At 39.4% G+C, this 16,946-nt stretch overlaps 2 protein-coding genes across 2 annotated transcripts; both read left to right on the top strand.

The window, feature by feature from the left end:
• The first annotated feature begins 1,722 nt into the window (after positions 1–1,722).
• Positions 1,723–4,879, top strand: LOC144453985 (tubulin alpha-1A chain-like). Its single transcript, XM_078145366.1, has 4 exons — positions 1,723–1,882; positions 2,429–2,651; positions 2,983–3,131; positions 3,512–4,879. The coding sequence occupies exons 1-4, from the start codon at positions 1,880–1,882 to the stop codon at positions 4,490–4,492; spliced, it is 1,356 nt and encodes a 451-aa protein (XP_078001492.1). The 5' UTR covers positions 1,723–1,879; the 3' UTR covers positions 4,493–4,879.
• Positions 4,880–9,860: 4,981 nt separating this feature from the next.
• LOC144433432 (tubulin alpha-1A chain-like) lies at positions 9,861–13,280 on the top strand. The gene is made up of 4 exons (XM_078121750.1): positions 9,861–10,020; positions 10,799–11,021; positions 11,397–11,545; positions 11,914–13,280. Exons 1-4 carry the CDS (start codon positions 10,018–10,020, stop codon positions 12,892–12,894), a joined length of 1,356 nt encoding a protein of 451 aa, XP_077977876.1. The 5' UTR covers positions 9,861–10,017; the 3' UTR covers positions 12,895–13,280.
• The last annotated feature ends 3,666 nt before the right edge of the window (positions 13,281–16,946 follow it).

Here is a 16,946-nt window from a genome sequence, read left to right on the forward strand (position 1 = left end):
TTTATATGACATCTGTCTATATATGAACAGTATTGAAAAACGTTTTGAAAATTGCGTGTCGTTATCGCTGTCACAAGTATCTAGTTTAATACCTACAATCACACAATCACACAAAGACACACACACACACACACATACATACATACATACATACATACATACGTACGTACATACATACATACATACATACATACATACATACGTACGTACGTACGTACGTACGTACGTACGTACAATGACGCGCACACACCGATGAAGAACAATACTGTTCTATCGTCGTACACGTTCGTTTTTTTTTAGCAGTTTTACAAATCCATAAACCATATACTAGTAAATGCGTGCATATAAACCATATGTCCATGGTTGTCATTGGTGTTGAAGAAATGAGGAATATGTATATATGGACATATGTTTGCATTATTTCAATTACTTTGGTAATAATACTTGCTGTGTTATACGGAGATTCCAGCCTTTCATTTCGATGGCGCTACGACACATCATTAGCATATCGTACTGTGTGGTACATAATCAATTCTTAGTGACACCTGAATAGCTGAAATGAGAGGTCGACTTCAATACATATAAAACACATACATAGTCGTTCTTCTCACGCAACTTTTCACCATTAGGATCTCTGCCAACTTGTATTGTACATGCAGGTGGAATACGTTTGTAAAGATTTTGATCAGCAACAGTGGTCATGAGATCACGACTTTGTTAAAAAATTTAATGTCTGATGTTCATCTAAGATATAAAATGCGCTTACCATTTTACATACTCGTGCCCCAATGTATTGTTATCAGTTTATTATCAGGTATGTAACAGGTATGTAGCAATAGTGTCTACATGTAGGCAACCGTTAAATCATTGGTCAATTGACTCTCGCACGGCCAACATGTTGGTTGCCTACGATTAATTGCATGGTTAGTTTAATTTGGTTTTGGACAATAACTTTAACGTGAACACTTTCCTTTACTGAGAATTCGATACAAACACTTACAGGAAGAACACCATAACTCCACACGTACGGTTTCCATTGACGTTGAAAAAAATGAGAAAGATAAGTATATGTGAACACACGTTTCCATACACTGTTTCAGACTGACACTGTATATATGTGTTTAATTCGGATTTGAGTTTTTGCAGGTGTCAAGGGTAACGTTTTCGTTGGCGGATGTAAACCGATACCCAGGTAATTCGTTCGATGGGGTGCACTTGATATATCTTGATACTATACGTGGACTCTGTGGTATTTGAACGTTGCCCCAGTTTCTACACCGATGGTAATTCTTTAGACAGTGTTTTACAATATGCGAGGTCATTTCAGGCCAGAGTACACAGCGTCTACGACAAGACGTGCTATGAATATAAGGGTATACATTGTCCACGTAGTTTAGTTTTGCCACTTCCAATAAAAACCACGCGCCTCAGCATTTATGTCTAGGTGCTTTTTAAACGCTGGCCATTGTCATCCATGCAGTAAATCACCAATTATTTTGAAGTTTGCTATATAAAAAGTTTTTGTTGTGTGTCGGGCTATGACTATGGTATTTTGGAATTTCCCTCCTGTCAGCACATTAGATGGAAGAGCGGCTTATTACATGTAGTGAATTGATAACACAGTAGTCAGACATTCTTGTTGACGCGACAAACAGACAACAATATCCTGTTGCCATGGTTTCTGTACCTTGTGATCACTTAGAACCAATCAGATAGTGTAACGAGCCACTGCCCGACAACCTAGGTGAAGTAGGAGACTGTTTGGATTCGTTCAACCTCACATCGTCTTACACAGCCAACAGTTAACGGTCAGCGTAAGCACTTTGGAGGCCCCACTACCCGCAGTTTCGTCTACAACAACCTAAACTCATCAATCAACATGGTAACGTATTCTTTTAACTGTGTATAGTGCTTCTACAACACGCTGAGCACATGACCTTGACCACTTTAATCCACACTAGCATGTTAATTACACTCTAATTACTTAAAACTCGATGACGTAGCAGGATTAAATATAAGGTGAACGTCACAGATGCACGACACATCAGCAAAGCACAGACTTGATGAATCTGTGTCCCCAGCAATTATGTTCGTTTATGTTACTAAGTAAATACAACACAATACCACTAAATCTTATATCAATTATTGGTCTATCCACCACTTCAAATTTTCTAATGTCGAGTCTGTAATAATACCAATCTAAATGTGGATACAAGGACGTGTCGTTACTTACACAAGGTCTCGAAGACAAAGTGAACGGACATCGATCATGGTACAGACATGCACAGAGTAGCTTGCCCTTTTCATTTATGATTTTAAACATTAAGCTAGACCGTTCACTAGTACCCCCTATGAAAACGATAAATTTAACGTCGTCCTTGATTTCCCAGTTTCTGAAAACTAATGATCTCATATATTCTTATTACAGCGTGAATGTATCTCCATCCACATTGGTCAAGCCGGTGTACAGATCGGTAATGCTTGCTGGGAGTTGTACTGTCTGGAGCATGGTATCCAGCCTGATGGTCAGATGCCAAGTGATAAGACCATTGGTGGTGGTGATGACTCCTTCAACACCTTCTTCAGCGAGACTGGTGCAGGCAAACACGTCCCACGTGGTGTCTTCGTTGACTTGGAACCAACAGTAATTGGTAAGTGAAGAGATGCATTTAAGTGCAAGCAAACTAAATGATCTCTGTAATGGAACTAAAAAGTATATGTTTTATAGTATGCATGATTTCTACTTCACAATGTTTGTGATATTTCATAGCGAGTACATGATGTATATCTGAACAATTTTATACGAACTAAACCACAAGTTTTATGACTCTGGACTCCCCTACGTATTTCAAGCCGAATGCCTTTACCCGAGTACTTTTCTCGATATTCAAAGTTGTCATCTGGATTATCTTGGTTCACTTATGTACATTTGATCTTTTGAAAAAAAAGTACTTATATCTGTGAATTGTCTCGTTTTAACAGATGAGGTTCGTACCGGCACCTACCGTCAACTGTTCCACCCCGAACAATTGATCACAGGAAAGGAAGATGCCGCCAACAACTATGCCCGTGGTCACTACACTGTTGGCAAAGAACTCATTGACTTGGTATTGGACAGAGTACGAAAATTGGTAAGTATCGATAGACAGTAATTAAGACAGTTTGCAAACGCCCACTTGGTTTTTATTAACACGAGGAAAAAGGAGTTTATCGGTATGTCAAATAAACACTATGTTTTGATAAATTTTGAACTCAATTCTTTATAAAGTCCTTAATTACATTTTTAAAATTGTGATATCTGGTTATGAAAATCTTTCAAAGAATTCGATAAAATGTGTACTGGATTGAAACGCTACAGTTCTTGTTCATTTAAATTATGTAGAAAGCGAAACAGAAAAGGCACGAAGTCTTCATACCCAAGTTTCGCGCCACAAATCGTGAGATAGATTCTACAAGTAATTATATTGCATTAATGCTCAACATCTTACATCGTATTTGTTTTCTTCACCAGGCTGACCAATGTACCGGTCTCCAAGGTTTCCTCCTCTTCCACAGCTTTGGTGGTGGTACCGGCTCCGGTTTCACTTCCTTGTTGATGGAACGTCTCTCTGTCGACTATGGTAAGAAGTCTAAACTCGAATTTGCTGTCTACCCAGCACCACAAGTCTCCACTGCAGTAGTCGAACCCTACAACTCTATCCTGACTACCCATACCACTTTGGAGCACTCTGACTGTGCTTTCATGGTTGACAACGAAGCCATCTACGATATCTGTCGTCGTAACCTCGACATTGAACGTCCAACCTATACCAACTTGAACCGTCTCATTGGTCAAATCGTCTCCTCCATCACCGCATCTCTGCGTTTCGATGGTGCCCTCAACGTCGACTTGACAGAGTTCCAGACCAACTTGGTGCCCTACCCACGTATTCACTTCCCTCTGGCGACCTATGCTCCAGTCATCTCAGCTGAGAAGGCCTACCATGAACAACTTACAGTTGCTGAAATCACCAATGCTACCTTTGAGCCAGCCAACCAGATGGTCAAATGTGACCCACGTCACGGCAAGTACATGGCCTGCTGTATGTTGTACCGTGGTGATGTTGTACCAAAGGACGTCAACGCTGCTATTGCCACCATCAAGACCAAACGTACCATCCAGTTCGTCGACTGGTGTCCAACCGGTTTCAAAGTCGGTATCAACTACCAACCACCAACCGTTGTACCAGGTGGTGATTTGGCTAAAGTACAACGTGCTCTCTGCATGTTGAGCAACACCACTGCTATTGCCGAGGCCTGGGCTCGTTTGGATCACAAATTCGACTTGATGTATGCCAAGCGTGCTTTCGTCCATTGGTATGTCGGTGAAGGTATGGAGGAAGGTGAATTTTCCGAGGCTCGTGAAGATTTGGCAGCTTTGGAGAAAGATTACGAAGAAGTCGGTGTCGACTCCGTGGAAGGTGAAGGTGAAGAGGAAGGCGAAGAGTACTAGATGTCATCTCACACTGAAATACTGTCGTCGTAATGCAACACCACAGAACACCACTGTTTTACGACAATACTAACTATATAGTACTAGTAACAACATACACTTGCCAATCATCACTGCAAGCATGCAGTGCAACGTCAGCCTTTAGATTGTGATTTGCATAATGAAATTAGAATTGAAAGTTACAATCATTGACTTGTGATGAAATTCGATCTGTCTGATTCCTTCACTGATCCAATAAGATGTAAGAGGAGAGAACAGTATAGGGTTCATAGTCAACATTATGAATTGGTGACATTGGATTCACAAACCCTGTGTATATTATAACATGTAAGTCTGTCACTTGCAGATTATAAGTTCTATCAATAAAATCAATTTATTCTTGCTAAACATGTGCATGTCGTGGTGATCATGGTCATTTGCGAGCGAGCGAGCGAGAGAGAGAGAGAGAGAGAGAGAGAGAGAGAGAGAGAGAGAGAGAGAGAGAGAGAGAGAGAGAGAGAGAGAGAGAGAGAGAGAGGGAGAGAGAGAGAGAGAGAGAGAGGGAGGGAGAGAGAGTGAGGGAGGGAGAGAGAGAGAGTGAGTGAGAGAGAGTGAGAGAGAGAGAGGGTGAGAGAGAGAAAGAGAGAGAGAGAGAGAGAGTGAGAGATAGAAAGAGAGAGAGAGAGAGAGAGAGAGAGAGAGAGAGAGAGAGAGAGAGAGAGAGAGAGAGAGAGAGAGAGAGAGAGAGAGAGAGAGAGAGAGAGAGAGAGAGAGAGAGAATAACACAAAAAATAATGGAGGCAAAGAGGGAGACGGAAAACAGTAATTGATTAGTAGTATTTATCATCAGGCCAAAGTTGTTATTTCAGATGTCACGGTCATTGGTATGGTTGTTAGGGACGTCACCGTAAGGTTTGCGAACATGAAGATTGGGGCAGTTCGGGGTTGCAACGGAAACGGAGAAAATATATGTGTAGGATGACTGAAAGAATCGCGTATGTTGTCTCATATTAATCATTTCTCACATACTCATCAATTGACAAGTGACTTCGCTTCAGACCCGCTTCTCAGTGTTACACCTTGAATTGATCAGAGCGCCCTCAACCTATTGAAGACAGTAGACTATCAACACAACAACTGATTATGACACAAAGCTACATGTAAGTTATGGCCTACACAGACACAGACACAGACACAGACACAGACACAGACACGGACACAAAAAGACACACACATATAGACACAGACAGAGACACACAGACACAGAGACAGACACAGAGACAGACACAGACACAGACATAGACACAGACACAGACACAGACACATATAAAATGAATGGACACAAATCTGTTGTTACTCAGGTTATTTTTATAAAGACGTCACAACAAAATATGTATATACATTATACTGCAAACGGATATACGCATGTATATTACAAAATGTCAAGATTCCAAACTGATGTTTTTTTCCACACATGGACATCTACTGGACTGCAGTTGCTTGGGCCTTACAGTTCCCTTTCAGAAAACACAAGTGGTAATGCCTTGTTCGTCTATCTATATTCCTAAGTTTTAAGATTGAGGGGATTTGGTTTAGAAGTCTACTTTTAAGTACGAAAACTGTGGGGTCATGGCCAAGAGGATCAGGCTCGCGCGCGCGCGAACACACACACACACACACACACACACACACACACACACACACACACAGACATACACAGCTATGTATACATATATAATTGCATACATACATAATTGCATACATACATACATACATACATACATACATACATACACACACACACACACACACACACACACACACACACACAGCATTTTAATATCTTACGTTCTAATAGGGTTACCAATTCATTGTTTCCTGAAGTACCATTAACAGCTTGGCGTCGTGATACCAGTCTTAGAGATATGGTGGTATGTACAGAACAACGTGAATTTGAAGTTAATGCTGGTTCATTTCCATGCGATCGTACTCGATGTGGTACATGTCGTTTCATTATTAATACTAATCATGTTTTTGGCCCTAAGAACAGTGTGCCTGTTACAAGTAGATTTACTTGTATTAGTACTAATGTAGTGTATTGCATTACATGTCAAAAATGTGTTTTTTTTATATATAGGATCAACTGTACGTCATCTTGGTGACCGTTTCGTGGACCCTCTTCGCCTGACCAGACAAAAGAATCGTAACTATCCCGTATCTATGCATTTTATTACCAACAATCACAGTGTATCAGATATGCCCATTTCAGGAATTTGTAAGGTTTCTGGTGATGAGAAAGCATTGAGGTTAAAGGAAGAAGAAATCATTTTCCGTCTTGGAACGCTGGAACCCCTTGGAATTAATAGATTATTCTCGTCATTCCTTAAATTTCAGGCGTATTCTATTGGGTTCTATTTGGAACGTGCGAATTTAAGAACTTATCCCACGTATAGCCGTTTATATATCACGCGTGGTTATGTTCCATTATATTTAGAATGTTCAGGTTTTAACCTAACATTTTTGTATCTCGCCGATTTTTCCTTTGAAAAAGAATATTTATTCGCAACGTCGGATTTAACAGCTATTTATACGGACTGATTTATAAGTTCCATATGCATTTCTTTTTACATACATACATACATACATACATACATACATACATACATACATACATACATTCTTACATACATTCTCTGTGTAACACCTGTCGATGTGACCGTCAAATGGAGCTTTAACTAGGAAAACTTCGTGGCTAGTTATAGCTGTAGTTGTAAATGATTCTAAATCTGTTCCAAACATGTCTGGAGTTAAAATAGTGTCTTCTATGACGAGATGAGAGGCATCTTTGACTGAATTTGAGAGAAAGTAATTTGAAAATTTGTGATCAACCTCGGTGGCTTCGTGGACTATTCGGCCCTGTGATTGTTTTTCTTTCCAGTTCGTAGCGAAGTTTGCAAGATGACTTTGTTTAGACACTGAGTGAGCACGCAGTATTTGAATTTGTAGTTGAAACTGAAACTTCGTTTCGACTTTAATGTTCTGTTGTCATTGTTACCATCAACTCCCTTTCTTACTTGCATTCCTTCACGTACACATAGATCATTCAGGTGTACCCTGTCAGATTTTGGCCAGTTAACTTTGGAGTGTTTCTTTAGATTTCCGTGAGATGTTGAGCAGCACATGATGTTAATTTCTTGTAGTTTGGCTCTGGTTGGTAATGATGAAGCGTCTATCTTTTCGGGTTACTTTGAAAACTTTGATCACTTCTCTTTTACTTGGTACAAGGATGCGGTATTAGTAATATTAATATCGTAGCCAAGATAAGTGTATGACTGAACTCTCCGATACATATAGGTAGTGAGGCGCCTTGGATGTTGAGCTGGATATCACTAGCATTATCGTTACCATTCGTACCCCAGTTGTTACCTGTTCTTTTACCATTTAGAACGCCACACTTTCGATGTTTCACCTCCATTCCAGTTGTTTCCATAAACTCGGCGGTTTTCCTTACTGCCTCAGAGATATTTCCCTGTCTGTGCATGACGCACTACATACATACATACATACATACATACATACATACATACATACCTGATACACACACATACATACATACATACATACATACATACACACACACACACACACATACATACGTACGTACGTACGTACGTACGTACATACATACATACATACATACATACATACATACATACGTACGTACGTACGTACACGTACGTACGTACGTACGTACATACGTACGTACGTACATACATACATACATACATACATACATACATACATACATACACACATACATACATACATTCAATGACGCACACATTGATGACAAACAATATTGTTCTATTTAGTATTGTTTTTTTTAGCAGTCACTAAAACCATAAACCATATAAATGTGTGCATATAAACCATATCTCCATGGTTGTCTTTGGTGTTGAAGAAATTAGGAATATGTATATGTGGACACATGTTTGCATTCTTTCAATTACTTCGGTAATACTTGCTGTGTATGGATATGTTATACATAGGTTCCATTCTTTCATTTCGATGGCGCTACGACACATCATTAGCATATCGTACTGTACTATATTATGTGGTATATAATCAATTCTTAGTGACACCTGTAAAATCTTTAATGTCTGATGTTCATCTAAGATATAAAATGCGCGAAATTCTCAATAACGATTTATATACTCGTGCCCCTATGTTTACATTATCAGTTTATTAACACGTATGCAGCAATAGTGTCTACAAGTAGATGTAGGCAACCGCAGGGGCATGTATATTGCTTAGATTTCCGTTTTCTAAAGAAAATATCGTATGAATCCTGTTGCTACAAATGTATCAATCTCTATACTAGCAGAAAGAACACTACCTGGTGTTTTTCTTACAGGAAGGAATATATAGTCAAAAAGGATGTTATATTTAGCCTGTAGACCGGGAAAACAACAATCTAAGAAATATTACATGCCCCTATGTAGGCAACCGTTAATTCACTGGTCAATTAACTCTCGCACGGCCAACATATAGGTTGCTTAAGATTTACTGCATGGTAAGTTTAATTTGGTTTTGGACAATAATCATAACGTGAACACTTTCCTTTACTGAAAATCTTTGCAAATCAATCGTCATTCGATACAAACACTTGCAGGCACAGCACCATATCTCCACACGTACGGTTTCCATTGATGTTGAAAAAAATGAGAAAGAAAGTATATGTGAACATATGTTTCCATACGCTGTCTCAGACTGACACTGTATACAATGTGTTCAATTCATTGACTTTTTGCAGGTGTCAAGGGTAACGTTTCCGTTGGTGGTTGTAAACCGATAGCCAGGTAATTCGTTCGATGGAGTGCACTTGATATATCTTGACACTCTACGTGCACTCTGTGGTATTTGCACGTTGCCTCAGTTTTTACATCGATGGTAAATCTTCAGACAGTGTTTTACAATATGCGAGGTCATTTCAGGTCAGTGTACACAGCGTCTTCGACAAGACGTGCTATGAATATAAGGGTATACATTGTCCACGTAGTTTAGTTTTGCCACTTCCAATAAAGACCACGCGCCTTAGCTTTTATGTCTAGGTGCATTTTACACAATGACCCTTGCCATCCATGCAATAAATCACCAATTATTTTGAAGTTTGCTCTACAAAAAGCTTTTGTTGTGTGTCGGGCTATGACTATGGTCTTTTGGAATTTCCCTCCTGTCAGCACATTAGATAGAAGAGCGGCTTATTACATGTAGTGAATTGATAACACAGTAGTCAGACATTCTTGTTGACGCGACAAACAGACAACAATATCCTGTTGCCATGGTTTCTGTACCTTGTGATCACTTAGAACCAATCAGATAGTGTAACGAGCCACTGCCCGACAACCTTGGTGAAGTAGGAGACTGTTTGGATTCGTTCAACCTCACAACGTCTTACACAGCCGACAGTTAACGGTCAGCGTAAGCATTTTGGAAGCCCCACTACCCGCAGTTTCGTCTACAACAACCTAAACTCATCAATCAACATGGTAACGTATTCTTTTAATTGTGTATAGTGCTTCTACAACACGCTGAGCACATGACCTTGACCACTTTAATCCACACTAGCATGTTAATTACACTCTAATTACTTAAAACTCTATGACGTAGCAGGATTAAATATAAGGTGAACATCACAGATGCACGACACATCAGCAAAGCACAGACTTGATGAATCTGTGTCCCTAGCAATCATGTTCGTTTATGTTACTAAGTAAATACAACACAATACCACTAAATCTTATATCAATTATTGGTCTATCCACCACTTCAAATGTTCTAATGTCGAGTCTGTAATAATACCAATCTAAATGTGGATACAAGGACTTGTCGTTATTTACACAAGGTCTCGAAGACAAAGTGAACGGACATCGATCATGGTACAGACATGCACAGAGTAGCTCGCCCTTTTCATTTATGATTTTAAACATTAAGCTAGGCCGTTCACTAGTACCCCCTATGAAAACGATAAAAATAAAGATTAACAATGAAGGACGATCATGCGTTCACAGCGAGAACTCCTCCGTACTTAAGGTCGACTTTACCGTCTATCATCGCACTGATGCAGTTTAAACGGTTTTAAACTATCATTTTGTATAGACGGTTACTTCATTACGATGATTCGATAATGTTGGAATTATCTATGATACAATGATTGTTATATTGCAGTTCATAGATTATTAAACTAATTATTATCTTTGCAAATTTAACGTCGCCCTTGATTTCGCAGTTTCTGAAAACTAATGATCTCATATATTCTTATTACAGCGTGAATGTATCTCCATCCACATTGGTCAAGCCGGTGTACAGATCGGTAATGCTTGCTGGGAGTTGTACTGTCTGGAGCACGGTATCCAGCCTGATGGTCAGATGCCAAGTGACAAGACCATTGGTGGTGGTGATGACTCCTTCAACACCTTCTTCAGCGAGACTGGTGCAGGCAAACACGTCCCACGAGCTGTCTTCGTTGACTTGGAACCAACAGTAATTGGTAAGTGAAGAGATGCATTTAGGCGCAAGCAAACTGTATGGCATCTGTGATGGAACTAAAAAGTATATGTTTTATAATATGCATGATTTCCACCTCACAAGTGTTTGTGATATTTCATATAGTATGCATGATTTCTACCTCACAATGCTTGTGATATTTCATAGCGAGTACATGATGTATATCTGAACAATTTGATACGAACTAAACCACAAGTTTTACGACTCTGGACTCCCCTACGTATTTCAAGCCGAATGCCTTTACCCGAGTACTTTTCTCGATATTCAAAGTTGTCATCTGGATTATCTCGGTTCACTTATGTACATTTGATCTTTTGAAAAAAAGTACTTATATCTGTCAATGGTCTCGTTTTAACAGATGAGGTTCGTACCGGCACCTACCGTCAACTGTTCCACCCCGAACAATTGATCACAGGAAAGGAAGATGCCGCCAACAACTATGCCCGTGGTCACTACACTGTTGGCAAAGAACTCATTGACTTGGTATTGGACAGAGTACGAAAATTGGTAAGTGTCGATCGACAGTAGTTAAGACAGTTTGCAAACGGCCACTTGGTTTTTATTAACACGAGGAAAAAGGAGTTTATCGGTATGTCAAATAAACACTATGTTTTGATAAATTTTGAACTCAATTCTTTATAAAGTCCTTAATTACATTTTTAAAATTGTGATATCTGGTTATGAAAATCTTTTCAAAGAATTCGACAAAATTTGTACCTGATTGAAACGCTACAATTCTTGTTCATTTAAATTATTTAGAAAGCGAAACAGAAAAGGCACGAAGACATCATATCTTTGACGAACAAACCCTGATATAGATTCTACAAGTAACTAAATGCTCAACATCTTACATCGTATTTTGTTTTCTTCACCAGGCTGACCAGTGTACCGGTCTCCAAGGTTTCCTCCTCTTCCACAGCTTTGGTGGTGGTACCGGTTCTGGTTTCACTTCCTTGTTGATGGAACGTCTCTCTGTCGACTATGGTAAGAAGTCTAAACTCGAATTTGCTGTTTACCCAGCTCCTCAAATATCCACTGCTGTTGTCGAACCCTACAACTCTATCCTGACTACCCATACCACTTTGGAGCACTCTGACTGTGCTTTCATGGTTGACAACGAAGCCATCTACGATATCTGTCGTCGTAACCTCGACATCGAACGTCCAACCTACACCAACTTGAACCGTCTCATTGGTCAAATCGTCTCCTCCATCACCGCATCTCTGCGTTTCGATGGTGCCCTCAACGTTGACATCACTGAGTTCCAGACCAACTTGGTGCCCTACCCACGTATTCACTTCCCTCTGGCCACCTATGCTCCAGTCATCTCAGCTGAAAAGGCCTACCACGAACAACTGTCTGTAGCAGAAATCACCAATGCTTGCTTTGAGCCGGCAAACCAGATGGTCAAATGTGACCCACGTCACGGCAAGTACATGGCCTGCTGTATGTTGTACCGTGGTGATGTTGTACCAAAGGACGTCAACGCTGCTATTGCCACCATCAAGACCAAACGTACCATCCAGTTCGTCGACTGGTGTCCAACCGGTTTCAAAGTCGGTATCAACTACCAACCACCAACCGTTGTACCAGGTGGTGATTTGGCGAAAGTACAACGTGCTGTTTGCATGTTGAGCAACACCACTGCTATTGCTGAGGCCTGGGCTCGTTTGGATCACAAATTCGACTTGATGTACGCCAAGCGTGCTTTCGTCCATTGGTATGTCGGTGAAGGTATGGAGGAAGGTGAATTTTCCGAGGCTCGTGAAGATTTGGCAGCTTTGGAGAAAGATTACGAAGAAGTCGGTGTCGACTCCGTGGAAGGTGAAGGTGAAGAGGAAGGCGAAGAGTACTAGATGTCATCTCACACTGAAATACTGTCGTCGTAATGCAACACCACAGAACACCACTGTTTTACGACAATACTAACTATATAGTACTAGTAACAACATACACTTGCCAATCATCACTGCAAGCATGCAGTGCAACGTCAGCCTTTAGATTTTGATTTGCAAAACGAAATCAGAATTGAAAGTTACAATCATTGACTTGTGATGAAATTCGATCTGTCTGATTCCTTCACTGATCCAATAAGATGTAAGAGGAGAGAACAGTATAGGGTTCATAGTCAACATTATGAATTGGTGACATTGGATTCACAAACCCTGTGTATATTATAACATGTAAGTTTGTCACTTGCAGATTTTAAGTTCTATCAATAAAATCAATTTATTCTGTTAAACATGTGCATGTCGTGGTGATCATGGTCATTTGCGAGCGAGCGAGCGAGCGAGAGAGAGAGAGAGAGAGAGAGAGTGAGAGAGAGAGAGAGAGAGAGAGAGAGAGAGAGAGAGAGAGAGAGAGAGAGAGAGAGAGTAACAACAAAAAACAATGCAGGCAAACAGGGAGAGGGAGGAAAATAATTGTTTAGTAGTATGTATCATCAGGCCAAAGTTATTATTTCAGATGAGGGGAAATGTCACGGTCATTGTATGGTTGTTAGGGGCGTCACCGTAAGATTTGCGACCATGAAGATTGAGATAGTTCAGGGATGAAAGGGAGACGGAGAAAATGTATGTGTAGAAAGACTGAAAGAATCGCGTATGTTGTCTCACGTTAATCATTCCCCACATACTCAAAAATTGACAAGTGTAAAGGAAATTTTTCGTCGAGGTTTCGTATATAGAGAAGTAGAAAGAGGAGACGGTGTAAAGTGCCAAAGGTACTAGTAGATCTAAGAGATGGTTTGTGAGAATGGGAGAAATTATTTCATTTGAGAGCTGAATTTCTCTCCAAATTTTGGAGGTGAAGTAGATACAAAAATACTACGAAATCCGTCAAAAACGAGACCACTTCGCTTCAGACCCGCTTCTCAGTGTTACACCTTGAATTGATCAGAGCGCCCTCAACCTATTGAAGACAGTAGACTATCAACACAACAACTGATTATGACACAAAGCTACATGTAAGTTATGGCCTTCACAGACACAGACACAGACACAGACACAGACACATATGAAATGAATGGACACAAGTCTGTTGTTACTCAGGTTATTTTTATAAAGTTGTCACAACAAAATATGTATATACATTATACTGGTAAATGCAAACGGATATACGCATGTATATTACAAAATGTCAAGTTTCCAAACTGATGTTTTTTTTCCACACATGGACATCTACTGGACTGAAGTTGCTTGGGCCTTACAGTTCCCTTTCAGAAAACACAAGTGGTAATGCCTTGTTCGTCTATCTATATTCCTAAGTTTTTAGAATCAGGGAATTTGGTTTAGAAGTCTACTTTTACGTACGAAAACTGTGGGGGGGGGGGGGACATGGCCAAAATGACCAGGCTCGCGCGCTAACACACACACACACACACACACACACACAACTATGTATACATGCATACATACATACATACATACATACATACATACATACATACATACATACATACATACCGTACATACATACATACATACATACATACATACATACATACATACCTACCTACATACATACATACATACATACATACATACATACATACATACATACATACATCAGTTATTTATTCAGGATTCATGATAAACATTATAAAAATCACAATCTTTATCTCCAGAAATCGACTGCAGAGAAAATTTACACATTCATGTCCTTACATCTTCTTTGCCATGTTCTGAAAGAGCCTATAGCAGCACTAACACTCAGGCACCGTGCTAACCACTTCTGGTTTGATGAGGGATGCCAATCAACTTAAAACCAGCTATTATACGTTTGTGAACTGATCCTAAACCGCCGATTACTATGACAACGATTCTACAAAAGAACCCAAGGTTATCAATTTCAAGAGAGAGTGGCATATATTTATCAAATTTTCGCTGTGTAACACCTGTCGATGTGACCGTCAAATGGAGCTTTAACTAGGAAAATTTCGTGGCTAGTTATAGCTGTAGTTGTAAATGATTCTAAATCTGTTCCAAACATGTCTGGAGTTAAAATAGTGTCTTCTATGACGAGATGAGAGGCATCTTTGACTGAATTTGAGAGAAAGTAATTTGAAAATTTGTGATCAACCTCGGTGGCTTCGTGGACTATTCGGCCCTGTGATTGTTTTTCTTTCCAGTTCGTAGCGAAGTTTGCAAGATGACTTTGTTTACACAGTGAGTACGCAGTATTAGAATTTGAAACTTCGTTTCGACTTTAATATTCTGTTGTCATTGTTACCATCAACTCCCTTTCTTAATTGCATTCCTTCACGTACACATAGATCATTCAGGTGTACCCTGTCAGATTTTGGCTGGTTAACTTTGGAGTGTTTCTTTAGATTTCCGTGAGATGTTTCATAACCAGCAAAGGAATTGGCTTCAGTAGTTGATGTAGATGCCCTTGTTACTTTTCTCTTTTGCATGTGAAGATTTAAAGATGAACGTGCAGTATTTTGAACCTGCTTATCGTCTTTACTTAAAACGGATAATTTGAAAGATATATGCTTGCTGGAATAAATTGTCGTAGGATTCAAAATCCCCAAACCTCCTTCAGACCTTGGGCAACAAATGTTTGAACGAGTGGATGATTTATTTATACTCAGCCAGCTTCTCACACATGACACGATTTCATCTTCAAGTTCTTTCAAATTCCGTAAACTGAAAGTTAAATTGACAAAATAGAAGTTGAGTTTCGATGATGATGTTAATTTCCTGTAGTTTGGCTGTGGTTGGTAATGGTGAAGCGTCTATCTTTTCGAGGGTCACTTTGAAAACTTTGACCACTTCTCTTACTTGGTACAAGGATGCGGTATTAGTAATATTAATATCGTAGCCAAGATAAGTGTATGACTGATCTCTCCTACACATACAGGTAGTGAGACGCCTTGGATGTTGAACTGGATGTCACCAGTATTATCGTTACCGTTCGTACCCCAGTTGTTACCTGTTCTTTTACCATTTAGAACGCCACACTTTCGATGTTTCACCTCCATTCCAGTTGTTTCCATAAACTCGGCGGTTTTCCTTACTGCCTCAGAGATATTTTCACTGTCTGTGCATTACGCACTACATACATACATACATACATATATACATACATACATACATACATACATACATACATACATGTACATATACATACATACATACATACATACATACATACATACATACATACGTACATACATACGTACATACATACGTACATACATACATACATACATACATACATACATACATACGTACATACGTACATACGTACGTACGTACGTACGTACGTACATACATACACACATACATACATACATACATACATACATACATACATACATACAATGACGCACACATTGATGACAAACAATATTGTTCTATCGTCTCACACGTTTAACGAAGTTTTTTTTAGCAGTCACCAAAACGCATAAACCATATAATGTGTGCATATAAACCATATCTCCATGGTGTTGAAGAAATTAGGAATATGTATATATGGACACATGTTTGCATGGTTTCAATTACTTTGGTAATACTTGCTGTGTATGGATATGATATACATAGATTCCAGCCTTTCATTTCGATGGCGCTACGACACATCATTAGCATATCGTACTGTACTATATTATGTGGTATATAATCAATTCTTAGTGACACCTGTAAAGATCTTGATCAGCAACAGTTAAATCTTTAATGTCTGATGTTCATCTAAGATATAAAATGCGCGAAATTCTCAATAACGGTTTTATATACTCGTGCCCCTATGTTTATATTATCAGTTTGTTAACACGTATGTAGCAATAGTGTCTACAAGTAGATGTAGGCAACCACAGGGGCACGTATATTGCTTAGATTTCCGTTTTCTTAAGAAAATATCGTATGAATCCTGTTGCTACAAATGTATCAATCTCTATAATAGTAGAAAG

Source organism: Glandiceps talaboti, chromosome 3, assembly GCF_964340395.1.
Source record: "Glandiceps talaboti chromosome 3, keGlaTala1.1, whole genome shotgun sequence".
NCBI classification, from domain to species: Eukaryota; Metazoa; Hemichordata; class Enteropneusta; family Spengelidae; genus Glandiceps; species Glandiceps talaboti.